General features: G+C 46.4%; 2 protein-coding genes across 4 annotated transcripts in view; one reads left to right on the top strand and one right to left on the bottom strand.

The window, feature by feature from the left end:
* The window catches only part of TAF5L (TATA-box binding protein associated factor 5 like), a 34,047-nt gene extending 30,805 nt beyond the window's left edge, over positions 1-3,242 (bottom strand). Inside the window, exon 1 of one of the 2 annotated variants that reach the window (XM_003790984.3) lies at positions 3,020-3,242. The gene's annotated coding sequence lies outside the window, so the exon portion shown is untranslated. Of the gene's footprint in view, positions 1-2,451; positions 2,505-3,019 lie in introns of those variants that run through there. The other variant, XM_023513913.1, reaches the window with a different exon arrangement.
* A 224-nt stretch (positions 3,243-3,466) lies between these two features.
* Positions 3,467-25,590, top strand: part of URB2 (URB2 ribosome biogenesis 2 homolog (S. cerevisiae)) — a 32,249-nt gene continuing 10,125 nt past the window's right edge. The window contains exons 1-7 of one of the 2 annotated variants that reach the window (XM_023513912.1): positions 3,467-3,493; positions 4,786-4,924; positions 9,504-9,680; positions 12,284-15,617; positions 19,576-19,736; positions 21,571-21,681; positions 23,197-23,439. In XM_023513912.1, the coding sequence (XP_023369680.1) occupies positions 4,799-4,924; positions 9,504-9,680; positions 12,284-15,617; positions 19,576-19,736; positions 21,571-21,681; positions 23,197-23,439 (4,152 nt within the window). In that variant the 5' untranslated portion in view covers positions 3,467-3,493; positions 4,786-4,798. Of the gene's footprint in view, positions 3,494-3,621; positions 3,749-4,785; positions 4,925-9,503; positions 9,681-12,283; positions 15,618-19,575; positions 19,737-21,570; positions 21,682-23,196; positions 23,440-25,590 lie in introns of those variants that run through there. The other variant, XM_003791017.3, reaches the window with a different exon arrangement.

Below are 25,590 nucleotides of genomic sequence, written 5' to 3'. Positions count from 1 at the left end.
AGCCATTTGAGCCACGGGCCCCGAGCCAGATCTGTTTCTAATGGCATATGACATCTGTACTTTGTAAGACATCAAACACCATCCCCAAGAATAATGACTGAATCTTTCTTGTTTTTTTTTTTTTTTTTTTGTTGTTGTTGTTGTTTGTTTAGTTGATTTGGAATGATCTGTTTCCTTAATGTCTTCTGTAAGTATTCCCTAAGTTTTCAGATTTGGATTAAAATGCCTAATTCTGCTAAACTGTCATTTTCCTTTGGAGTCATAAGCAGATACAAAGCTGCGAAGACAAGTAGATGGCCCTTCCCTACTTTCCATCCAGTATCACACTATCGCAGGCACGATCTTTACAGAAAGCTAATCTGATGTTGTCTGTGCTTTGTGTAAAAGGTTTTGTATTAACTTCACTAGTGTGGAGGATACTGTGTCATTTCCAGGTTACTCTGACCCGCCTTTGTTCACATAACAGGACCGATTCTTGGTTCTCCTCACTCCACCTTCCCACTTCAGGAGCATTCACCCCACATGGCACACCAGCTGCTGTGGCTGTCTTAGCCAAGCTTCACAGCACCGCTTAGGCACCTCCTCCTCCAGAGAGCTTCCTTGATTACAGTTCCCTCCACCCACCAGACCCAGCAACAACCTCAAACACAGTACTCATCCCACTACTGTCTCTGTCCTACATGACCATCAGTAACACCTAATACCAAGTACACACCACTGTAAGATGCTATCTTAAGTGCTTTACACAGATTATCTTCTTTAACCTCACAACTCCTCCATGAGGTAGGGAACATTCTTCAGATGGGAAAGCTGAGCCTCAAAGACGTCTCCTAATCTGTCCAGAGTAATGTAATGTCAGGAAGGGGACTCAGACCACTGGGCTGAAGGGTCTGAGCACTTACCTTTGGCTGTTCCTTGCTGCTCACAGGACTCTACATTTGACCGGGGCTCCATGGAGGCGGGGCACAGTGAACACTCAGCAGGTGTTTGCTGAGAGGATTATCAGAATAGTTACTATCTAAGAAGCCACTGGTTACATGGCAAGAAGGCTGGAAACTTGACTTCTAGTCCTGTCCACTGGTTTAATAGATGATCCCTAGGGTCCCTTTCCAGCTAAAACAAATCAGCAAAATCAAAATCCCCTCTCTCCCCAGAGAGGTCCTTCATAGGGGCTAACATATTGTTTGCAAGAAAAGCAAGTTACTGAGCAGTAGCACGAAAACTTTATCCAGCTTCACAGCAACAGAAGCACACACAAACTTCCCACTTAAAGGCGGGAGCGACAAGATACATGAATCCGATTCATTACTAATGATAAAGAAAAGCACTCGAGGCAAGAACACCTGGCGGTTTTCTACAGTTTTCGAGTTTAACATGGATTTTTAAGACAGACACGATTTAACTCATGAAGAAATTCAAAGTTAGCATCTATTACAATTAACACAAAAAACTAAGGCCTACAAGGAACCTACGAGGCATTTTACCAAAAAGAAATTATGTCTGGGCTCAGTGCCTGTAGCTCAAGCGGCTAAGGCACCAGCCACATACACCTAAGGTGGCAGGTTTGAATCCAGAGCCCAGGCCCGCCAAACAACAATGACGGCTGCAACCAAAAAATAGCCAGGCGTTGTGGCGGGTGCCTGTAGTCCCAGCTACTTGAGAGGCTGAGGCAGGAGACTCGCTTGAGCCCAGGCATTGGAGGTTGCTGTGAGCTGTGATGCCACGGCACTCTACCCAGGGGGATGGCCTGAGGCTTTGTCTCAAAAAAAAAAAAAGAAATTATGTCTGGCATTTTCATATACACCATTTCCTTTCTAGGTACCTTTAAAAAGATTCACCTTTACGTTATCAGTCATCATCCTATTTTATAGATAAAGAAACTAAGGCTTAGAGAGGTAACAAACACAGGTAGCTACATGTTTCAATTCCAGATCTACACTGTCACCAAGCTCTATGGGTTATATTACGTGCCTCTTAGTTTTAAAACGTAGCCAGATGCATTTAACTTGTTAAGCACACACTTCCTTTCCTACTCTCACTTTCTAAGTAGGGCTGTGACAAAGACTAGGCAATCGCCACCGTGTGCTCCCCCACCCCCCCAGCTCCGTAGTAGCACTATCCCTCATGGGATACTCTGTGTCACCTACCAGGAGACGACCTCTGCCCTCACAGTTCCTCTCCTAACAGCTCCCAACTGCTTGTCAGTGGGGTCACCACTCCGAGACTTCAATTTGCAAGGTCAGAGTTCAGGTATAGTAATTTAAGACCGACGCCGCGTGGAACTGGCATTACCTTGTGATCCTAGAACCATACAGACTGCGAGGTCCGCGTTGTAACGACCTCCACCACTGATGGGGAACCTGCACGTAGCGTCCCCGTACTCCACTTCCGCTAGGTCTAAAATGACACCACTGCTTCTAACCATCCACTAGTTCCGGACCAGAGCCTTACCTGACACACTGTCAAGAGCAGAGGAGCTCGGCGAGCAGGGCCGGGGACCCGGAGGGCCCCGCGCCTCCGCCGCTGTCACTCGGCAGGGATCCTAGGAAGTGCCCCTGCGGGTCGGCATCCTCCGCAGGCTCGCCCCTCCTGCCCGCAGTGTCACAGGCAGAGGTCGACTCCACACCCACCCACGCACGACCATGTGCCAAGTTTAATCCCGAATTCGCCCCAAAGACCTTCCGCTTCCTTTAAATGAGAGGGAAACGTGGAGGGCGCGCTCGGGACCCCTTCCCCGCAGATGCCGCCACCTCCTCCGCCAGCCAGGACCCGGCCAGAGCAGGGACACAGAGCTGGCCCAGGTGCGGCTGCCGAGCGCAGGCCACGCCGCCTCCGGGACTCGGAGGCCGCCGCGCCCGCTCACCGCGCCCCCGCCCCCTCGCCCCGCCTCCATGAGCCCCCCCCCCACCGCCCGCCGGCGGGAGCCACGGCGCACCCGGCCGGGCCTCCCCCGCCCCCGCCGCCGGCCGCCCGGGCTCGGCTGGCGCCCCCGGCCCTCGCCCGCGTGCCCCGCACTCACTGAACATCCCAGACGGCTCCGGTTTCCCCAGCCGCCGCTGCCGCCGCTGCCGCCGCCTCCGGACTGCTTCCGCCTCCGTCGTCTCTGCTGTAGGGTCTCGCTCCCACGGCCGCCTCAGCTGGGCCTCCGCGCCCCGCGCCCCGCCGCCCCCGCTGCGGCCCTGGGCTGCAGCTCCATGACTGACTGACACCGAGCGGGCGGCGGGCTGGGCTCGGTCTCAACGCGCAACGGTCTCCGCCAATGGGCGAGGCGCCTCGGCGCTCGGCTGGCGATGCCTGGCGAGCGTGCGGCCCCGCCCCGCTGCGCCGCTGGCGTCGGGCGGAAGGAGCTCGCGGCGGGGCCCACGTGGGGGGGTCTCCGGGCTGCGCCGCTGCTGCCGTCCTCAGTCTCCGCCTGGGTTGGGTCGCGAGGTGAGCTCCCTACCTGCGGTGTGCCCCGAGATGAGTCGTGCCTCCACCCGCAGCAGGTCGCCAGGTGAGTCCTCCTCCCCCATGGGTCTCGAGGTGAGCCCTCCCGTGGGCCCCGAGATGACCCCACACCCGCGGTGTGACCCTGGGTCATTCTTTCCACCTGCGACGATCCCCTAGATGAGACCCCCGGGCCGCGCGGGGTCCCGAGGTTCGCCTCGCGCTGGTGGTGGCCGCGTGAGTGTTGGCGGGTCCTGGATCGCAGAGCTCCAAGGTCTAGGAGCATCTCCTGCGTCGCTGTAGCCGATTCAGCAAACACATGGTACGCGCTTTGTAGCCGTGGCAATGAACTTCGAAGTTAAGTAGTTGTTCAGCTGGTCTTGGATATTTTGACATAACAGGAAACTGATAGCGCTTGACTGTTCCTGTTCTCTGTAATGGAGCGAAGGATACTTTATCCAGTGTTCAGTCTTTAGTTATGTAGTTATTTACTGAGAATAAATTCAGAAAATAGGGTTTTAAGATTTCGAAAAAGTGCAGGGGATCCATAGTACCAGTGTTGTTCTAATTTGTTTGTGTTAAGTATCAGTAAGTTTTTCTCTTTCATGAGGAACTGACTTGTTTAAACACCTCTGAAGCTAAGTTTACCCAGTTTTATGGTAACCGTGAATGGTTGGTATATTTGGTGTTTATGGTTTTATTGTATTCTACTTTTATAGTCTTTAAATTGTGCAAATATCTTTTTGTAGAGTCTTGGAAGGTGTTTGTCCTGTAAATTGGTACAGGAATGAATAGATTAAGGTTTAGTGGAAGTTGCTGATGCGGCTGAAGTAACAGTATTTCTTTGGGGATTAGGTTAATATTGCATATCTTTTTCATTTGCAGAAATATTGCTTTCTCCAAAAATTGGTCATTTATCTTTTTGAATTATCTAATAGAGCTGGTCCTAATACATAATAATTGCTAGAAGATATGTGTACAAATTTTCCTTTCATTCTAAAACCGTGTAAGAATTACTCTTTCCACAAGTAATATGAATACTTTTATTTATGCCTTGTTGAAGTCCTGCCCATTCACCTTTATGGGTGTGATGTTTGATTATAACTGGAATACTTGTAATCCACCTTCTGTGCCTGCAATCCATTTTCTGCCTACTTTTGTCTGAAATAATGTACAGGGTGGCCATAAAGTTCATGTGCAATTTTAAATTGCCACCCTGTAGATAAGATAAGATCTGTTTTGTAGATAAGATACATACACTGTTCACTTTCTGTTGTCTATTCAATTTGACTTTACTCTCTCTCTCTCTCTCTCTATATATATATATATTTTTTTTTTTCCCATTGTTGTTAATTGTAGGTAAACTGTAGCAATGGCTGCTGTTTATTCTGGCATTTCCTTTAAGCTTAAGAGCAAGACAACTTCCTGGGAAGATAAACTAAAACTAGCTCATTTTGCATGGATTTCCCACCAGTGCTTTCTTCCAAATAAAGAACAGGTAAGTTTATGTTTTTACAGTCTTATCATAATAATTTTTACTTCTTGCACATGAATTGCACATGTTGACATTTAGTTAAAAAAAAAAAGATTAAAAATTGGGGAGAAAATTTCTTTGAAAGTTAAAAGTGGCTCGGCGCCTGTGGCTCAAGCGGCTAAGGCGCCAGCCGCATACACCTAAGGTGGCGGGTTCGAATCCCCAGCCCGGGCCCGCCAAACAACAATGATGGCTGCAACCAAAAAATGGCCAGGCGTTGTGGCGGGCGCCTGTGGTCCCAGCTACTTGGGAGGCTGAGGCAAGAGACTCGCTTGAGCCCAGGAGTTGGAGGTTGCTGTGAGCGTGATGCCACAGCACTCTACCCAGGGGGATAGCTTGAGGCTCCGTCTCAAAAAAAAAAAAAAAAAAGAAAGTTAAAAGTAATATCTGCAAAAAAAGTATCAGGTCAGGTAATTCATTAACAAAGTTTTTCTGTTACAAAATTTCATTTAGCATTTATTTTGTTTGGAAGCATTGTATCATGCTTTAAATATATGCATTAGTGAATTAAGTTATACAAGTTAGGTTCTGAAAGTCTGTTGGTAGTTCAGTTTATAAATGTTAAGTGATGTTCTGTAAGCAGCTGCTTGATACTGGTTTGATAAAAATATCCAGGATTTGATAAATGGAAGGTCGGAAGTAGAAGAGTATTAGTATTTTAATAAAGCCATTATAGAAGTAAGGTCGGTACCAAGAAAGATAGTGTTAATATTTCTTTTCTTTTTAGAGACAGAGTCTTACTATGTTGCCCTTGGTAGAGTGCTGTGGTGTCACAGCTCACAGCAATCTCCAACACTTGGGCTTAGGCGATCTCTTGCCTCAGCCTCCCGAGTAGCTAGAACTACAGATGCCCACCACAATGCCTGGCTATTTTTTTTGTTGCAGTTTGGCTGAGGCCGGGTTCAAACCTGGCACCTTTGGTGTATGGGGCCAGCGCCTTACCCACTGAGCCACAGGCGCCACCTGTGTTAATATTTCTTAAACTTTTTTTGGCTAAAAAATAGTTAACATGATAAACATGAGGATGAGAAACTCATGAAATTGAATTAACGTACAACCAGTCATTGATGTTAATATAGCACAGTATGTATCGAGAAGCAAGAAGCATGTCCTGTAGTCTCTACACTTGACTGCCCATGAGAGTCATCTTGAAAGGCTGATGGTCAGCCTGGCAAATGCTGCCCACGGGGAAACAGGGGAGGTCCTGGCAGGCAATTTGGCCATTGTTTCCATCCTGGTCCTGAGAGGCTTTTTCCTTCTGGTGTCTCTCACTGTTCCTACTGCTATTAACAGCTCTGGTATTGTGGACTGTGGCCTGACCACCTTTCCTCAGTGTGAATGAGAAAACATGATACACTATGGAAACTATATGTGTGTAATCCTCTTTTTTGTAAAGTATTTGTGCATTATTTCGTTTTGACTGTCTAATAGTTTCAAAGGTTAGCTCGCAGGTAACAGGGAAGCTAGGTTAGTCCTTAGTCCTTTAACGTTTGCTGGTCCTTTTATTTCTTTTCTGTTTGTATGATTCATTCTATGATAATTCTGAGCAGTTGTACTTAGTGCTGGCATACCTCAGAGATATTGCAGGTTTGGTTCTAGTTCACTGCAGTGAAGTGAATATTGCAATTTAAAGCAAGTTACACAAATTTTTTGGTCTCAGGGCATATAAAAGTTATGTAGTCTAGTAAGTATACAATAGCATTATGTCTAAAAAAAATGAGCATAACATTAAGTAAAAATACTTTATTGCTAAAAAGTACTAATGATCATCTGAGCCTTCAGTGACTGAAATTTTTTTGCTTATGGAAGGTCTTTTTTTAATTAGCTGAATGTAAGATTCAGCTGGTGGGGGGAGGTCCTACCTCCATGTTGATGGCTGTTGACTGATCAGGGGTGGTTGCCAAAGGTTGGGGTAGCTGTGGCAGTTCCTTAAAATAAGGCAATGAGGTTTTTCACATCTACTGACTCTTCCTTTCTCAAGAAATTTCTCTGTGACTTATAATGGTGTTTGGTAGCATTTTACCCACAGTAGAACTTCCTTCAAAATTGGAGTCAGTCTTCTCAAAATCTGCCACTGCTTTATCAGTTTTTATGTTTACATAATATTCTAAAATATTTGTTGTCATTTCAGTATTCACGGCATCTTCACCTGGAATAGATTCTGTCTCAAGAAACTACTTTCTTTGCTCATCCTTAAGAAGCAACTTCTCATCATTCCCATTTTATCATGAGATAAACAATTCAGTCAGGTCTTCAGGCTCCTCTTCTAAGTCTAATCTTGCTGTTTCCACCCCATCTAAAGTTACTTCCTGCACTGAAGCCCTGACCATCTCAAAGTCATCCAAGAGCATTGGAGTCAGGTCCTGGTCCTTCCAAATTTCTGTTAATGTTGATATTTTGGCTTCCTCTCATGCTTCATCACCAAGGCTCCTAATGGCATCTATAAAGGTGAATTCTTCTCAGAAGAGTTTCATTTGCCTGGATTCATCACAGGAATCACTATGTCTGCCAGCTATAACCTTATGGAATGTATTTTCTTAAGTAATACGACTTGAAAATCAGTCCAGGTGTGGTGGCTCACACCTGTAATCCTACTATTCTGGGAGGCCACAGCATGAAGTTTGCCTGAGCTCAGGAGTTCAAGATCCCATCTCTACTAAAAAATAGAAAAATTAGCTGGGTATCACGGCAGGCACCTATAGTTGCAGCTACTTTGGAGGTTGAAGGCAGGAGGATCTCTTAAACCCAGGAGTTTGAAGTTGCTTTGAGCTAGGCTGATGCTATGGCACTCTAGCCTAGACAACAGAAAAAAAAAAGTCAGAAATACTCCTTGGTCTATGGCTGCAAAATGGATGTTGTGTTAGCAGTCTTGAAAATAGTATTCATGTCCTTTTACCTCCCATCAGGATTTCCTGGATGACCATTTGTGTTTCAGTGAGTAGTTGTATTTTGAAAGGTAGTTGTTTTTTTTTTGAGCAGTAGGTTTCAATAATGGTCTTGAAATATTTGGTAAACCATTGTGCAAACAGATGTGCTATCATCCAGGCTTTGTTGTTCTATTTATGGAGAACAGCCAGGGAAGATTCAGCATCATTCTTAAAATCCCTAGGAAAATGTCTAGAATTTTCAGAATGGTAAATGAGAATCAGCTTCAACTTCAGGTCACCAGCAGCCTTGGTCCCTAACAGGAGAGTCAGCCTGTCCTTTGAAGCATTGAAACTAGCTAGTGAGTTGTGAAAGTCCTAGATGGCATCATCTTCTAGTAGAATTTTCTTTCATCTACATCAAGGGTTCTCAACCAGTGGGTCACAACCCCTTTGTAACAATGAAAATACGGCGTTAGGAAGGTTGAGAACCACTGATCTACACTGAACGTCTATTGTTGAGTGCTGTCACCTTCATCATTGATCTTACTGATCTTCTCCATCAGCACGTGCTGCTTCCCCTGTGCTTTGATGTTACACCTTAAACCTCCTGCACTGACCTCAGATAGATTCCAACTTTCTTCTGCAGCTTCCTCTCTCTCATCCTTGAGAGAACTGAAGAGAGTCAGGGCCTTGCTCTGGATTAGGCTTCGGCCTGAGGGAATGTTGTTGCTGTTTTGATCTTCCGTCCACACCATTCACATTGTGTTCATCGCAGCAACAGGCTGCTTCCCTTTCTTGTCATTCATGGGTTCACCAGAGAAGCACTTTTAGTTTTCTTCAAGAAGTTTTCCTTTGCATCCAGAACTTGGCTAATTGTTTAGCAGTCTCCGTGTGCCTGCCTCACCTTTCATCATGCCTTCCTTGCTAAGCTTAATAGTCATCTCTAGCTTGTAATTTAAATTGAGCGTTATGTGACTCTTCCTTTAACTTGATACTTGGAGGCCATTGTAGAATTATTCACTGGCCTCATTGCTGTATCTCAGGGAATAAGAGAGGCTAGAAGATGGGGGAGAGGTGGGAGAATAACCCATCGGTGGAGCAGTCAGCACATGCCACGTTGCTCAGTTAGGGTCGCTGCCTTGTAAGGACAGAGTTTTGTGGTAACCCAGAACACTTGTAGAAACCTCTAATATCACTGATCACAAATCACCATAACATAATAATAATGAAAAATCTGAAGCATTCTGCAAATTATCAGATGTGATACAGAAACAAAGTGAGCACGTGCTGTTGGGAAAATGGCACTGATAGATTTGTCTGATGCAGGGCTCCCTCTAGCGTTCCAACTCGTGATACAGGTGATATCTACAAAGCACAGTAAAAGGGGGGGTGTCTGCAGAACTTCAGATAAGTTGGTAAGTCATGTGTGAATCTCACTAGAAACTTTTTATTTTTCCTGGATGAAGATAATATGTAGTTGCTCTCCCCCTTTTATTCTTTATAATAAACATTTTGTGATACCAAAACATATATGCTATATAATATTACCAAAGGTAAGTTTTGAAGGAAAGTTTTGTTTTTTCCCTCCTGGTAATTGGATTTGGGTAAAGTCTAGCATCTTTCTCTCTTGGCAAAGAAATTTATTTATTTTCAGTGTTTGTTTCCTCCAAATTCAGGTATTGCTTGATTGGGCAAGACAGTCCTTGGTTGCATTTTATAAGAAAAAACTTGAACTGAAGGAAGATATTGTTGAAAGGCTTTGGATCTATATAGACAGCATTTTACATAGCAGGAAATTGCAGAATCTCCTCAGGAATGGAAAGACAGTTAACTTGCAGATTTCCCTGGTCAAGGTAACCTGTCTCTCTTGTTGTCCTGTCAGTGTTACTTTCATGTCTGTTGATTTCCTGTAATGCTAGAGTCTTATTTGTTAGAGGATCAATTATATGAATGTGTAGGAGATGTTTAGGTAGAAGAGAGGGAAATAATAATATTAAAAATAAAAACATTTATTGAGTACAGATTTTATACTCTGTTAAGCACTTTTATAATTTTTTTTTTTTTTTTGAGACAGAGCCTCAAGCTGCCCCCCTGGGTAGAGTGCTGTGGCATCACAGCTCACAGCAACCTCCAACTCCTGGGCTCAGGGGAGTCTCCTGCTTCTCAGCCTCCCAAGTAGCTGGGACCACAGGCACCTGCCACAGTGCCCAGCTATTTTTTGGTTGCAGCCGTCATAGTTGTTTTGGCAGGCCCGGGCTGGATTCGAACCCACCACCTTAGGTGTATGTGGCTGGCGCCTTAGCCACTTGAGCCACAGGTGCCAAGCCTGCACTTTGATAATGTAATACTCAAGAAAAGCTAGAACTCTTTCATGAACAGGTTTTTGATTTCCTTCTTTTTTTTTTTGAGACAGAGCCTCAAGCTATCCCCCTGGGTAGAGTGCCATGGCATCACGCTCACAGCAACCTCCAACTCCTGGGCTCAAGCGAGTCTCCTGCCTCCACCTCCCAAGTAGCTGGGACTACAGGCACCCGCCACAACGCCCGGCCATTTTTTGGTTGCAGCCATCATTGTTGTTTGGCGGGCCCGGGCTAGGGCTTCGAACCCGCCTTCTTAGGTGTATGTGGCTGGTGCCTTAGCCGCTTGAGCCACAGGCGCCAAGCCTGATTACCTTCTTAATTGGAAAAGGTAGCCAGCAAATTATGTACCCTGAGTTTTTTTTTCCCTTCACCTTTCTTTTGCCTGAAGGGAGATCAAAGGCTAAAATCTGGGTGAAACTTTCCTCAAAGGTTTTTGACTGAAACTGATTTTGAAGTCTCAGGTTTTGAAGTATATTGAATGAACTTCATTGTCAAAATTAAGTCTGTTAAAATATTAAGAGTTTTACTAGTTATAATAAAAACTACTAGTACTTAGTGTGTTAGTGTTCAAAGAGGTTAAGGAACTTTCCTAAAGTAATGTGGTCAATAAGTGGCACAGCTGGAATTTGAACCCAGGTCTCCCTGAAGGCAAAGCTTATGCTGTGAAACCTTACCCACGTGAGTGTGCAGGCTGGGAAATTGGTAGAGGATTGTAACAGAGAATGAAATAGTTGAACTGACTGATGGTTTTGTGGTCCAGGCCCAGCTGATTCTTGAAATTATGTTCCAAACTGTGTCACTGTTAAAATAATAGACTGATGGGCTTGGCGACCGTCACTCAGTGGTTAGGGTGCCGGCCACATACACCAAGGCTGGCGGGTTCGAAACCAGCCCAGGCCTGCTAAACAACAATGACAACTACAACAAAAAACTAGCCGAGTGTTGTGGTGGGCACCTGTAGTCCCAGCTACTTGGGAGGCTGAGGCAAGAGAATCACTTAAGCGTCTGAGGTTGCTGTGAGCTGTGATGCCGCAGTACTCTATCAAGGGTGACACAGTGAGACTCTATCTCAAAAAAAGAGAAAAAATATAAATAGATTGATGGTCACCAAAGAGGGTTATTCTCAGTGGTCCTTTGGGGTATAGGAAGAAAATCTTAGAATGTGTCTAAGATTAAAAGAAATACACTTTTTAAATTTTTATGTATGCTTTATAATTATATAAAATAGTACTGAGTATATAGCACATATATACAGTTTAGAAATATACTGATTGGATGTAAAGGTGGAAATGATTTTTACTGATTTTTGTATAATCAAAAATTTAGAATGCATTGGCATTTAAAGATTTTGATATTTTTGTTAACAGCTTTTCCATAAGGATTCTAAGGTCCTTGCCTGGCTGTTATGTGAATAAAAATAATAATACCTATCTTGTTGGATTCCTAATAACTTAGCACCTAGGATCAGTTTGATTCTCAGATTTCCTAAGTCTGGGAGCAAATCATATAGCCGGTGGGTGAACTTCAGAATCTGCCTGGCTCTCTTAACTTCTGATGTTTGTGAGTTTTGGAATTTTGAGACCAGTAGACAATGGGTTTGCTGTGTAAGTAGTAACTGGCAACGTTAGCTTTCCTTTTTTAAGAGTGCCCATTTGCTTTGGCTTTTTTAACAGAGAAGTACAGTTAACCTTAAACATATATTTTGGACCATAGGATCATAACCCAAAGTGCCCCCGTCTATCTATCTGGTAACATCTAAGCTGAATTATAGGTTTAAGATCAAAGAGGAAGTAATCTTTGGCATTAAGCTTTACAAAACCCAGCTTTTTAGAAAGGGACAGCAAATGGACAAAGGCCCAGGTTCTTTTCCAGATTTGTATTAGTAGGAAATAGATGTGTGAGGAAATTGTAAAGCAAGCACTTTGCCTTGTTTTAGTGCATTAAGCAAATGTCGAGTTCAGTGAGATGTATAATCTGGACATTTGTTTCTTACCAAAATAAGGGTAAGGGGTCAGTTTATTGGTTCCCGGGAACAGTTTTGGTGTATGCATGGATTTAGGACCAGTAATGAGTTTGCTTTCTTTCTTAATGCTCAGATCATAAATGAGAGAGTAACTGAGTTCTCTCATTCGGGATCCCAAAGGAACATCTGTGCTGTCCTGAGCTGCTGCCAGGGCATCCTCTCAGTGCCTGCCCTTGCTGTCATCTACACGGCCAAACAGGAGCTGCTGGTGGCCTTGCTGAGCCAGCTTTGCTGGTCGGCATGTCGACAGCTGGAAGGAGCCCCAGCAGCTCAGCTGTTAGAGGTCATTCACCTGGCTCTTGGCCATTACCTCTTGATCCAGCAGCAGCAGGTCAACCCAAGACGTGCCTTTGGAGATGTGACTGGGCATCTTTTCCAGCCCTGCTTAGTCTTGAGGAATTTACTCTCTGGGGGTACCTGGACGCAGGCTGGCCAGGCCCAGCTGCGGCAGGGGCTGAGCCGGGACATTAAGAATCAGTTGGAGACCATGCTCCGGGGTGGAATTTTTCGGCCCGAGCTGCTGTCATCTTACAAAGAGGAGCTCTTGGACCAGCAGCAAGAGGACACGAGGATGGGAGCCATGAAGAACCTTCTAGCCCCCATGGACACCATGATCGCCAAGCTGGTCAGTGCTGGCTATTGTGCACCATCCCTTCATGCGACTGTTGTGGCGAACTCAGTGGCCTTGTTGTATAAGCTCTTTATAGATTCTTACTCCAAGGAAGGAAACCAGCTTCTCTGCTTCCAGGCTCTGCCCAGGCTGTTTGGATGCTTGAGGATTTCTCGGCTGCAGGAGGAGCAGGTAGAAGCCCTGTCTGCTTCAGACTGGACCACAGAGCTCTTGGCTGTGGAGCAGCTGCTCAGTGCAGTGGCCAGCAGCAGCATCTATAACATTGCTGCCGACAGGATCCGGCATGGAGAGGCCCAGTTCCGCTTTTACCGCCGTCTGGCTGAGCTGCTGATAAACCATTCACAAGCACCTGTCCCGGCCTGGTTCCGCTGCCTCAAAATTTTGATAAATCTGAATCACTTGATTTTGGAGCCATACCTGGATGACCTTCTGGCTTCAGCTTGGATTGATGCAGAAGTAACAGATTTTCGAACCAAAAAAGCCCAGGAGGCACTTATTCACACTCTCTTCCAGACATATGCCAAGCTACGGCAAGTGCCACGGTTATTCGAGGAGGTTCTGGGGGTGATCTGCCGTCCAGCTGCAGAGGTGATGAGGCAGCCTGTGCTGGCCTCAGGCCCCTCCACAGTGCTCAGTGCCTGCCTCCTGGAGCTGCCTCTGAGCCAGATCCTGGATACGTGGTCCCTCGTGCTGGAGAAGATCCAGTCTTCAGTCTTGCCCTATTTGTGGAGTGATGCTGACATGGCCCTGAAGTTGGTGTCCCTGAGCTCGCTGCTGCACTGCATCATGTTCAACATGATGAGCCTGGACAGCAGCACCCCCCTGCCTTTCATCAGACGGACACAGTGTATAATGGAGAGGATGCTGAGAGAGCTAGTGCAGCCCCTGCTGGCTCTTCTCCTGGACCCCCTGGGCCCAGAGGCTGAGCTGTGTCTGCAGAAGGTCAGTGACTCTGCACTCCTGCTGTCTCACACCTGGGTCCAAGTGGACACCATGTTCAGTCTGAATTGCAGCCAGTACCACTCTGTGTGTGGGTCTTGGGCTGGTGTTGCTCCGGAGGACTCCAGCTTCCCTTCATTGCTCCCAGGTGTTGAAGCACGGCATTGGAAGAAGATAGAGATGTGTATAGCTCAGTTCAACTCTCTTGGCAGGTATTGCTTAGAACAGCTCTATCTTCAAAAAATTAAAAAGACTTTAATGCAAACCGGTTTCCTATCTGAAGAAGCCCTTCAGACTGTGAGGTGTGACGCTGCCTGTATTATTGGTTCTGGCAGAGAAAGCTTGAATCAAAGAGTGACGGCTTTCTGGGATGGCCATGTAGGGACAGTGAATGCATCCACCTACCCTGTGGCACACTGGCACTTAATTGTGTCGAATCTCACAATTTTGGTTTCCTATCTTTGTCCGGATGATGTGAGATACCTGGCAGGCGTCCTGCTGAGAACTTTACCTATGAGCAAAGCTCAGGAAGGCTCAGTAGGTGAAGAGCTGGGTGTCACGCTGGGAAATGTATCCAGGGCTGTTCTGCACAGCCCCCTGTTTGTGGAGATGCAGCCCCTTCACTCTGCTTTCTTAATGTGCATGACTGGCAGATGTTCTAGTGTTCTGTGTTCTGGGGCCCCAAATGACCAGGGTCTTCTCAGTCAAAAGCTTCCGTGGCTTTTTGAAAAGGACCATACAGCTGTGGCTCATGGGGAAAACAGATTTGTGAAAGTTGGACCTGAAGGTGTAGAACCCAGTGGAGAAATTGCACAGAATTTACTGTGTCTGGTCAGAAGTGACTTCCCCATACAGCTGGAGGAGGGACAGGTAGAAAGCATCTTGGGGCTTTTAGAAGTTATTTCCACTCTGCAGCTGGACGGCCTCTTGCCGCCCCATCATGTACATTGTTTTCTCCTGTTTCTGTCCATGGCTGTTAGCAAACTGGGGCACTCCTGCCCCTCCCCACTGGCCCTCAAGTTCTTGATGACTTGCTACCGGCTTCTTGGTCACCTGCAAAGGGGAAGAAGTGCCCGCCTGGTGTTCAGGATCGTGTATGCTAGTGATATTTTTGAGATCGTACTGACCTCATTGTTCAAAGCCAGTGGTAGTTTGCTTACTGAGACTGATGACCCCTCTTGGCTGGAATTTCTCCAAGTGATAGGGACATTCCTAGAGGAGCTAATGCAGATGCTTGTCCAAATGAAGCTGAGCGTGGTGCTCAATTTTAGAAAAATCACCGCATGCCTCTCTAGTTATAAACTGTACACTGAGGTAGCTTCTGGCAAACAGCTGGAAAATCAAAAAGCTCTGAGCAGGCAGCTCCTTCTGGTGCCGTTAACCAAATTGTGCCAAGTGCTGGGACCTTATGTCAAAGAATCGAGGCCAAGCCAGGAGGCCCCCGCAGTGCTGTGTGAGTTGCTGCAGCGGGCCATGCAGCATACAGGGGCTGTGGTGCAACTCTGCTTCCCGCCAGGGACCCAGGCCCAGCGCTTTCCCGTGGACCTTGTCACGGCTGTCAGCGTGCTCTTAGAAGCAGACCTGAGCCAGCAGCACTGCCCGGATGGAAGGGCCGAGATTTCCCAGGAGGCAGACGACATGCCTCCCTCCCGTGCTGCTCTCTACCAGGGGGTGTATGTGCAGGTGCTGTCACAGTTGCCGGCTCTGGCAGGGCATGGTCAGTCTTTTCAGGCAGCCTTGCAGTTCTTAACGCTGTTCTTTTTGGCCCCAGAACTCCATCCCCAGAAAAATTCTGTGTTTATCTCCGTGTTTCAGTCCGTGGGAAAAGTTCTTGCAGGTAAGATATTTTCTCTTGAGCTAATTCTATGCTATGGAGGTTGCTGCCGCCCTCCACCATTATCGGAACAGTGAGTAAATGAACTCATGGCGTGTTCCAAAGGTACCTCATGGCAGCAGGGGAACATTTCCCTCCTAGGCCTGGCCCCACAACTTCACGTCCACTGGCTACAGTGCAGGCACGTGTAACCCTTACAGTTGCTCCCTGCTGTTCATGCAGATCGCCTCCCAGGATGGCTCTCAGCACCTCTGTAGCTCACTTAGTTTGAAGATTTATATATATATGTGTATATATATAAAAGTTTATAGTTGTGAAATCTGTTCTCCTCGTGTTTCTTAGCCTGTAGCTTGTCCTGACCAGGGAAGAGTCACATAAATAGTCACATGTTCAGGAGGTTCTTCTGCATCAGGCTGTCAGTGCCATAAATTGACCTTAACAAGAAGCAAAATCTGCCAATTTCAAAAAAGTAGAAATGACTTAATTTTTCAGGAGACTCCTACCATTCCCTGAGGACAGGATTGTACCTGTCTTAGTCCAGCCCCCTAGGGCTCAGGGTGCCAGGTGCAGGCCTGCTGTGTGTCATTAGAGAATCAGATGCCACCTTGCCAAACACAGATAGAGGGCGAGCTCAAGTCTTCTTGCATGGAGCGTTGATCTCTGCAGTTCACTAGGGCAGAGGTTAATGGTTACCTTCAAAATAATAGTTATGAAAACTGTTGAGGAATATCTAAAAAATAGTAATGTTAAGCAAAAAACTCACTATATAAAATGTTATAAATATGCCGTGATTACAACTATAGAAGTATATATAGTATATATGTTATATAGTATACTATATATATACTTATAGTATAATTATACAAGCATATGTTATACAACTAAATATGCCATGATTACAATTATATATACATGTAGACATGAGCTAGAAACACATGCAGTATATATATAGAGTATATATAGTATATATATAGAGTATAATTTTTTATACTTATATATACTATATAAGTATACGTTACACAACTTATATTGTACTTATACTGTATTATACAACTATATATTATACTTAGAGTATAATATATGCTACATAAGTATACAACTTAATATGCCACAATTACAACTACATATACCTGTAGACACAAGCTAGAAACACATGCAAAAATTTATCATTGCATTGAAATGTTGTGATTGTTGCTCTTTTCTTTCTTTTCTATTTTTTTTTTTTTTGAGACAGAGTCTCACTTTCTTGCCCTCGGTAGAGTGCTGTGGTGTTGTAGCTCACAGCAACCTTAAACTCTTGTGCTCAAGTAATTCTCCTGCCTCAGCTTCCCAGGTAGCTGGGACTACAGGCACTCCCCACAATGCCTGGCTGTTTTTAGAGATGGAGTCTCGCTCTTGCTCAGGCTGGTCTTGAACCTGTGAGCTCAGACGATCCACCCGCCTCTGCCTCCCAGAGTGCTGGGATTACAGGCATGAGCCACCATGCTCAGCTGCTCTTTTCTTATTTTATACCACTTTAATATTATGTTGTAATAATTAAAATACTTTTCTATGATTTAATTAAACTTGTCACAAGTAGGGCATAGATGATAATATTTTTGGATGGCCATTTAGCTCTAGGTGTGATTTTCCTCAAGAAGTAACTATATTTAGTAGATCATGAAAATTTGCTACCCTTATTAATATATAAAAATAAAATATGCTTTTATTCCCCTGAAAGGATTAAAAAAAAGGTTAGCAAATGAGATTTCTTCTGTTTCAAGGCAGCTACACCACAGTTGTAGTGGGTCTTTTCTTTTTCATTTTGGTGGTTACGAAGGAGTTGGGGTTAGGACAGTCTTGACTTGAGGTCGGGGGTGTTAAGCACACGTGACCATGACCCTCAGAGTATATGCTGAGTTATATGATCTCCAGTGGAATAGCAGGGACAGGCTGGGGCCACAGGCTTGCCTCAGACATATGAGGGTTAAATTGGCCTGTGTAGGCTGGGGCAGAAGAATGGTGTGCTGTGGCCTCCTGCTCCGTGGTCTCCCTGTCTCTGACTGGATTTTGGATTAACTAAAAGGGCTTTGATAATTATGTTCTTCCATCTTCTGTCAGTGACTCTTCTTAGGATATGGTGTTCACCTTCCCAAAGACTAAAATTGAGTCTTTTATTAAGACTAATTACAGCATTCTAAAGGAACCTCCTAAGAAATGGTGGCTGGTGGTCTAAGGTCCTGGCCCTTGTGCTAACCAGAGTACTCTATTCCTCCTTTCCCCCAACCCTAGTAAGTTGAGACACTCTTGCAGCCTTAATTGTGTGTTCTGGACTTACCCCAGGGACAGAGCACCTTGCTCACAGTGAGTTCAGGCCTAGGCAAGGCTAGCTTGCCACACTGCCCACGGCCCACCAGCCTGGAGCTTGCTGTGTCTGGGCCTCACATACCTGAGCTCTTGGACTCTCCACAGGAGTGTCAGAGTGGTGGCTGTTCTGGAAGAAATGCTGGCGGAGGCGTGGCCCAGGGCTGTGGGCAGGGAGCAGACTGTGAGGGCAGCCCCTGGCAGTTCCTGAGTCCTCAGGCAGCTCAGAGGCAGTTTCAGCTGTAAAGGGAACTTTTATAAAGAATGCTGTTTGACAGTAGGATGGATTATGGAAACCAGCACTTTTAATTGCTTCCTGTGTGTGTGGAATTGTACCCTGCTCTGGAGATGAGTGAGGTGTTGAACCTGGCTTGTCTAAACAGACTTTCACACAGCACAGACTAGACTGTAGTCACTAGAGGATAGTGAAGTGCAGGGGGTGACTCAGAACCGTGGGACTGGGGGGGGAAGGCTACGTGCAGGCCAAGCTTGAGTGGCCTTCAAAAGGCGGATGGCAGGACCTTCCATCCGGGGCATGCTGCTGTGAGCTCAGTGTCCTTTTTAATCTGCTGACCACCAGAGTTGGTGCTGGTATGCCCCAAGGTCATGGTTCTAGGGTCTTATGGCTTGTCAGAGACTTGGACTTGGATCTTTGTCTCTTAGAGCTTTTTGTCTCCTTGCTCAGTGCTGTAAGGAGTAAGCAAAGACTGGAGTTTCAGCAAGAATTCTGGAATGTAGAGTAATCACGATAGGGCTGAACTGCTAGAAAGATGAATTGGGTCAGGTGGCAGAGGGACTTTGAGTGCCCTGACTTTGGGTTTTATCATGAGACCATGGGGCAGAGGACACTGGAGATGCTGGGAAGATGACTTCAAAAGACAGCTCCCTAAAATGTAGGGTTCTCTCGATATTTTTGATGTTCCTGTTTGTTTAAAAATATCACCTCCTGCACCTCTTTTACTGATTTTATAAAAGAAATACAAGGAAAATAGCTTCAAGCTGACCCTTGACCAACATGGGGGTCAGGGTGCTAACACTCCTGCACAGTCAAAATCTCATGTATAACTTGTAATCGATAGGAACATTTTGTGTATTGTATGTGTCATATACTGTATTCTTACAATAAAGCAAGCTAGAGGACAAAAAATGTTGAAGCAATCCTACACAGAGGAAATGAGTTAGCGTCCGTTACGTGGGAGTGGGTCCTCATGAAGGTCTTGCTCCCCTCTTCATGCTGAGTAGGCTGAGGGGGGAGGGGAGGGGGTCTTGCTGTCCCGGGTGGCAGAGGTGGAAGAAGTTCCTGGATCAGCGGAGTCCACGGACCCACGCAGTCCACATCTGTGGTATCAGGAGCCAGCTACCTAACGTAACAGTCACCTAGCTACTCCCGAGCATGGTGTGTTTGTGGGCTTACCCTACACAGCATGTGTGTGAGAGAGGGCATCAGGCTCTCACTGTGTCCCCGCTTTGTCCACCTGACTGTGTCACCATGCTCCTGACAGCATGACTAACTGTACAGCGTTGTGTGGCTGAACACGATTTCATCTTCTGGCTACCCTGTATTTCACCTGTCTGTGGTTTTTCAAATCTTAACAGTCTTGGTTCCTTTTCTATACAGATCCTGCAATTCCTGCTCAGGTAATGCAGGATATTGAGCCTCATTTGAGATCCTTGTTCACTCCAATGTTAGAGGCAGCAACGATGGAGGACTTTAGGCTGCTGATGTGGCATATTCTCCAAGGACTAGACATCAGTAATATGTGGAAAGCGGATCTGCAGGTGGGTGGCATGGTGGGCCCAGAAATGATGTCACTCAGATGGGAAAACTTACCCGAGATGTAGTGTCATCCCTGAAACTCATCCAACCAACAGAAGTTCAAGCTGATGGAGACCGTAGGCACAGAGGGGCCTGTGGAGGGGAGTTGGCCTGTGGGGCAGCAGTATAAAGAAGACTTATTTTTTAGAGAAGAACTTTTTCAAATTATGTATGTATAATCTCATTACACAAAATACTATGTAAATTCTGTTCATCCTTTGCTTAAGACCTCTTCCACTGTACTTTTTGAAAAATTTTACTTGATTTGGTCACATAGCCCACGTGCCAGCTTTGAGAAGCATGCAGGTCAGTGGCCTCTTTGGCTTGCCCTGGAGTTACTGACAAGGCCCTGTGTGATGGCGCATTTGCTCGAGGCCTTTGTGCTGAGCTGACACACTGGGAGTTGCTTCTCTACTGGGCACTGGACTTTCCCCACTTTCACATAGTGAAGAAGGCCACAGAGCCATGGCCGGGACTACAGCCAGGTCTGGGCCTTTTCTGCCTCACAAGTGGCTTCTTGACATCTGGTCTTAAGCCGCATACTGGCACTGGGTGCTGATTTGCAGGAAGAAGAGCTACAAGGTAATTTGGGACCTTCTAGAAGGGGCAGGTCACGTCTCGGGCAGCTGGGAGAACCTGGTCTCTGAGCATGAGGAAAGAGAAGAAGGATGAGAGTGAAGGGCAGGAGTCAGGACTGTGGGGCTGCACAGCACTGGAGGCCAGGAGGAAGAGGCTGGTGTGAGGCTGGAACTGAAATTGATCATGTGAAATGCCTTGATGGGCCCTCAATAGAGGGAGGCCTCGCCCTCGTAGTCCTGTGCTTTCAAACTGTTGCCCATGACCACAGCACCTGACCCATTTGTCTTACTTTTTGTCTTTCTGTAGGGGAGCGGTTCTCAACCTGTGGGTCACCACCCCTTTGTAACAGTGAAATACTTTGGGGCATTAGGAAGGTTGAGAACCACTGCTGTAAGGCCCATTATTTTATCTGTAAGCATAGTTGGTTCTTTTTTTTGGAGACAGTGTCTCATTATGTCATCCTTGGTAGAGTGCTGTGGCGTCACAGCTCACAGCAACCTCAAACTCCTGGGCTTAAGCAATTCTCCTGCCTCAGCTTCCTAAGTAGCTGGGACTACAGGTGCCCACCACAACTCCCGGCTATTTTTTGTTGTAATTGTTGTTTAGCTGGCCCGGGCCAGTTTCAAACCCCCGGCTTTGGTGTATATGTATGTAACCACTGTGCTGTGGCGCTGAGCTCCTCCCCCCCCCCCTTGTTTTTGAGACAAAGGTCATTCTGTTGCCCTGACTAGAGAGAATAGCTCACAGCAACCTCAAACTCTTGGGCTTAAGAGATCCTCTTGTCTCAGTTTTTCTATTTTTAGTAGAGGTGGGGTCTCATTCTTCCTCAAGCTGATCTCAAACTCCTAAGCTCAAGCAATCTGCCTGCCTCCCAGAGTGCTAGGACTACAGGCATGAGCCACCATGCCCGGCCGCATAGATAGTTCTTGCTCAGTGAGGTTACAGCCAGCATCTTAGGTCACAGCACACATCCCTTGTTCACTGTTATGGCTTAGTGAGATGCTGCCGAAAGGTCCAGCACTACCCGTTCTCACTTGTTCTCTGCCTGCTGCTGGCATGAAGGGACGCATTCTACCCAAGCCTTGTCCACACTCCCTGACACGGGGCTCTCTGGCTTCCCTCTGTCACTTCATCCCCATAGCAAGCTTCTACCCCAGGTGGAGTTCCCCTCATGAGAGAGTGGCTGTCTGCTGCTAACTCTTTTCCCTTTTGGCTCAGGCTGTTTTGTCAGCTGTTACATTGCTCAAGCTGCTACTGACCTGCCCACTCAGTGGAGAGAAAGCAAGTCTGTTGTGGCTTGCATGTCCCCAGATAGTCACGGCTCTAACGGTGAGTACCCTTAGGGGAGGCGCCCTCCAGTCCATCCCCTCCGTCTTCACCTAAAGACAAAACCCAGCCATGGGGGCTCTGCTCCGGTTGTAAGAGAGTGTAGGAGGCTGTTTCCCAAGATGGGTGTGTGTAGGGTGCCAAGTTGGGTGTCTGAGCACATTGGTGTTGGCAGTAGAAGTTGTGGGAAGAGTGTGGTGTCAGGAGACATTTAGGAGCATCGGGGGCATCAGACAGGCAGTAGTAAGGAATATGGTGGCAAGGAAGGGCTGTTGTGAAAGCCTGTTTAATCAGAGGAGATAGGAAGGAATTAGGGGGCTTTCTCTGCCCCAGCAACATGCTGTGGTAAGTTTAGTGTGTGCATTTATTCGTAGGCTGTGTAAGACTCATAAAGAAAAGTACTTCATGGAGTAGACAGTCCTGTTGTGGATAGAATGTTACTGTAATCTTACTGAGATGCTACATTGTGTGTGCAGGAGTTGCTTGGCTTTCATTTCACTAGAACAAAAGCCTGGTTCAGACTGGGACCATCTACGTGTATCGTTCTTTAGAGATCCTGAGTGCTCTTGTGTCTAGGTGCAGGGGAACAACGTCTGTTTTACTGTCATTTTCAGCCTCAATTCTAGCTTTTGCTACCTGAGAGAATTGACCTAGGTGAGCACATGTCCAGGGCAAAAGGGTCTAGTCAGCAGACTTGGTGTCCCGTCCTCCCGAGGGTCTGACTGGCAGACTTGGTGTCCCGTCCTCTTGTTGTCAGCTTTGCTGACTTGTCATTTTTCTGAACACCTTAGTGGGTCCAAATGGAGAGGTTACCTATACTGATGACACCATAGCGGGCCTGCTCTGATCGGAACAGTAGCCTAGAATCCTCTTAGAATGTAACCAGGAGTCTGCACAGCCAGAATACCTGGCCAAAAGAGGCATTGTGGGAGATGGAGCCCAGAAGGGGTCCCAGAATGGGCTCAATGTCTGAGGACATTAGTGTCACAGATAAACTCTCCTTGGTTGTGTAGTTAAGATTCGGGTACCCTTGTGTTCATCCTGTTCTGGTTACTTTCTAGAACTATGTTTTATTTTATTTTATTTTTTTTTGAGATAGAATTTCACTCTCACCCAGGGTAGAGTGCCGTGGCATCATAGCTCATAGCAGCCTCAAACTCTTGGGCTAAATTGATCCTCTTGTCTCAGCCTCCTGAGTAGCTGAGGCTACAGGCTATTGCCACAATGCCTGGCTAGTTTTTCTTTTTCTTTCTTTCCTTTTTTTTTAGAGACAGGCTCTTGTTCTTGCTCAGGCTGGTCTTGAATTCCTGAGCTCAGGTGATCCACCTGTGTTGGCTTCCCGGAGAGGGATTACAGGTGTGAGCAAATGCCACCCACCTGCCTGTTGACTGTGTCCATTTATTTTGGAGCAGGGACATAGTTGTCACAGTCACTTGGTGCTTTTCGTGTCACTGTGTTTTGTGTTATTTTGGAGCATCAACTTCATTTCTCCTTTCTGCTTTCCCCTGTTTGCTACAGCTGCAAAACCGAGAGGCTTGTCAGGAGCAGTCTATGTCCCTCACTGTGGTCGAGTCTATCCTAGACGTCCTGGCTGCACTGCTGCGGCAGGGGGAGGAGGCCATCGGCAACCCCCACCACGTCAGCTTGGCCTTCAGCGTCCTGCTCACAGTCCCTCTGCAGCATGTGAAGCCAGCGGAGCGTGGCAGCGTCTTCCTGAGAATGCACAATGTGCTCTTCTCCATCCTGCAGTGCCACCCCAAGGTAAGGAGGAGGGGGACGCCCTCAATGTAAGCTTTTAGAAAAGCAGCAGTAGGCTTGGCGCCTGTGGCTCAGGTGAGTAAGGCACCAGCCACATACACCTAAGGTGGCGGGTTTGAATCCAGCCTGGGCTGCCAAACAATAATGATGGCTGCAACCAGAAAATAGCCGGGCGTTGTGGTGGGCACCTGTGGTCCCAGCTACTTGGGAGGAGGAGGCAGGAGACTCGCTTGAGCCCAGGAGTTAGAGGTTGCTGTGAGCTGTGATGTCACAGCACTCTACCCAGGGGGACAGCTTGAGGTTCTGTCTGAAAAAAAAAAGAAAAGCAGCAGTACAACTTCACTCTTGAGGGATAAGAAAAATAATGATTTGTTAGGCAAACTTTCTGGTTTCAGTAGTTTTCAGAGCTAAGAGGTATCTCAAGTCCAGAAGTGCTTCAACTTCCCACTGGGCTACTTGAGCGAGTTCATCTGTATTGAGTCTGGCACTTTGGATGATATTTATGTGCTATAGTTTCAGAGCTTCTAATTTGAAATCCAAAATGGTCCAATATCTGAAACTTTTTCTATTTATCTATACTCTAGCCAGAGGCAACAAAATCCAAACTTCTTTGAGTGCTGATGAGCTGTCACAAGAGGAGACTTTGGGCCAACCTCATGTGACGGGTCACAGCCAGAACACAGGCAAAACTTTGTTTCATGTACAAAGCTATGAGAAGTGTTGTAGGAAATTACTCTGGGGCTCTGCATGTAACGTGTATATGAAACAGAAGTGAATCTTGTGCTTAAACCTGGGTCCCATCTCCAAGATATCACATTGTGTATATCCAAATATTCCAGAATCCAAAATTGAAAAGCTTCTGGTCATAAGCCTTTTGGATAAGTTTGATACTAAGCCTATATACTATTTAAGGGAGCTCACTAGCAATTATGCTGTTTTTGCTGGCCACATATTTAAATAAGTCACTCGCTTACATCTCTTGGATTTATAATTGGATAATAGGATAGGGAGTGAGGCATCCTGAGTGTGCTGCTTTGAAGTTATACTGATGTCTTGGAAAAGATTGCAGTTCAGCTACCGGAACGTTTGCTGTGTTTTTCCCCTTTAGCAACCCTGTGAAGGAGGTGGTAGCCTCAGTTAACCGATGGGTAAGCTGAGGCTCAGTGTCTGCTTCTCTGAGTCTAAATCGAATATCGCCTCCACTATCCATGTGGCTGACAAGTGGGAACTCAGATATGACACACAGTCACGGGCAGCTCAGTGACAGCTGTGTGTTCTGTGTGTGTGGTTGGGCACATGTGTCACTGCAGACATCACAGACCTGGATGGTGCAGCCCACCTCAAACCTGGGCTTTAGGGCACAGCTGTGGCTACACATGAGACTGGTACTGGTACAGCCTCTTACTGTACTGAGCTTAGTGGGCAGCTGTAACACAGTGGTAAGTGTGTATCTAAATGTGGCTAAATATAGAAAAGGCCCAGTGAAAATGCAGTCTTTTCATCTTATGGGACTACTGTCATTGCAGTCATTGACCAAACAAAGTGTTGCTTTTTAATTCATGACTGCGTGTCACATATATATAGGTGCACAGAGTTTTTTTTCCTTTTTTTTGAGACAGAGTTTTACTACGTCGCCCTTGGAAGAGTGCTATGGCATCACAGCTCACAGCAACCTCAAACTTGTGGGCTTAAACGATTCTCTTCCCTCAGCCTCCCAAGTAGCTGAGATTACAGGCATCCACCACAACACCCAACTTTTTTATTACAGTTATTATTGTTGTTTAGCTGGCCTGGACCAGGTTCGAACCTGCCATCCTCAATGTATGTGGCTGGCGTCGTAATCACTGCGCTATGGGCTCCGAGCCCAGAGTTTTGTTTGCTTGTTTGTTTGTTTTTTGAGACAGAGCCTCAAGCTGTCGCCCTGGGTAGAGTGCTGTAGCATCACAGCTCACAGCAACCTCTAACTCCTGGGCTTAAGCAAATCTTCTGCCTCAGTCTCCCAAGTAGCTGGGACTACAGGCGCCTGCCACACGCCCGGCTGTTTTTTGGTTGCAGCTGTCATTGTTGTTTGGTGGCCCGGGCTGGATTCGAACCCGCCACCTTAGGTGTATGTGGCTGGTGCCTTAGCCACTTGAGCCACAGGCGCTGAGCCTT

Source organism: Otolemur garnettii, unplaced genomic scaffold (genome assembly GCF_000181295.1).
Source record: "Otolemur garnettii isolate 467f Iridium unplaced genomic scaffold, OtoGar3 scaffold00045, whole genome shotgun sequence".
In the NCBI taxonomy this organism is placed as follows: domain Eukaryota; kingdom Metazoa; phylum Chordata; class Mammalia; order Primates; family Galagidae; genus Otolemur; species Otolemur garnettii.
Note: the sequence above shows the minus strand (reverse complement) of the source record. Positions and strands in the feature narration are given on the sequence as shown.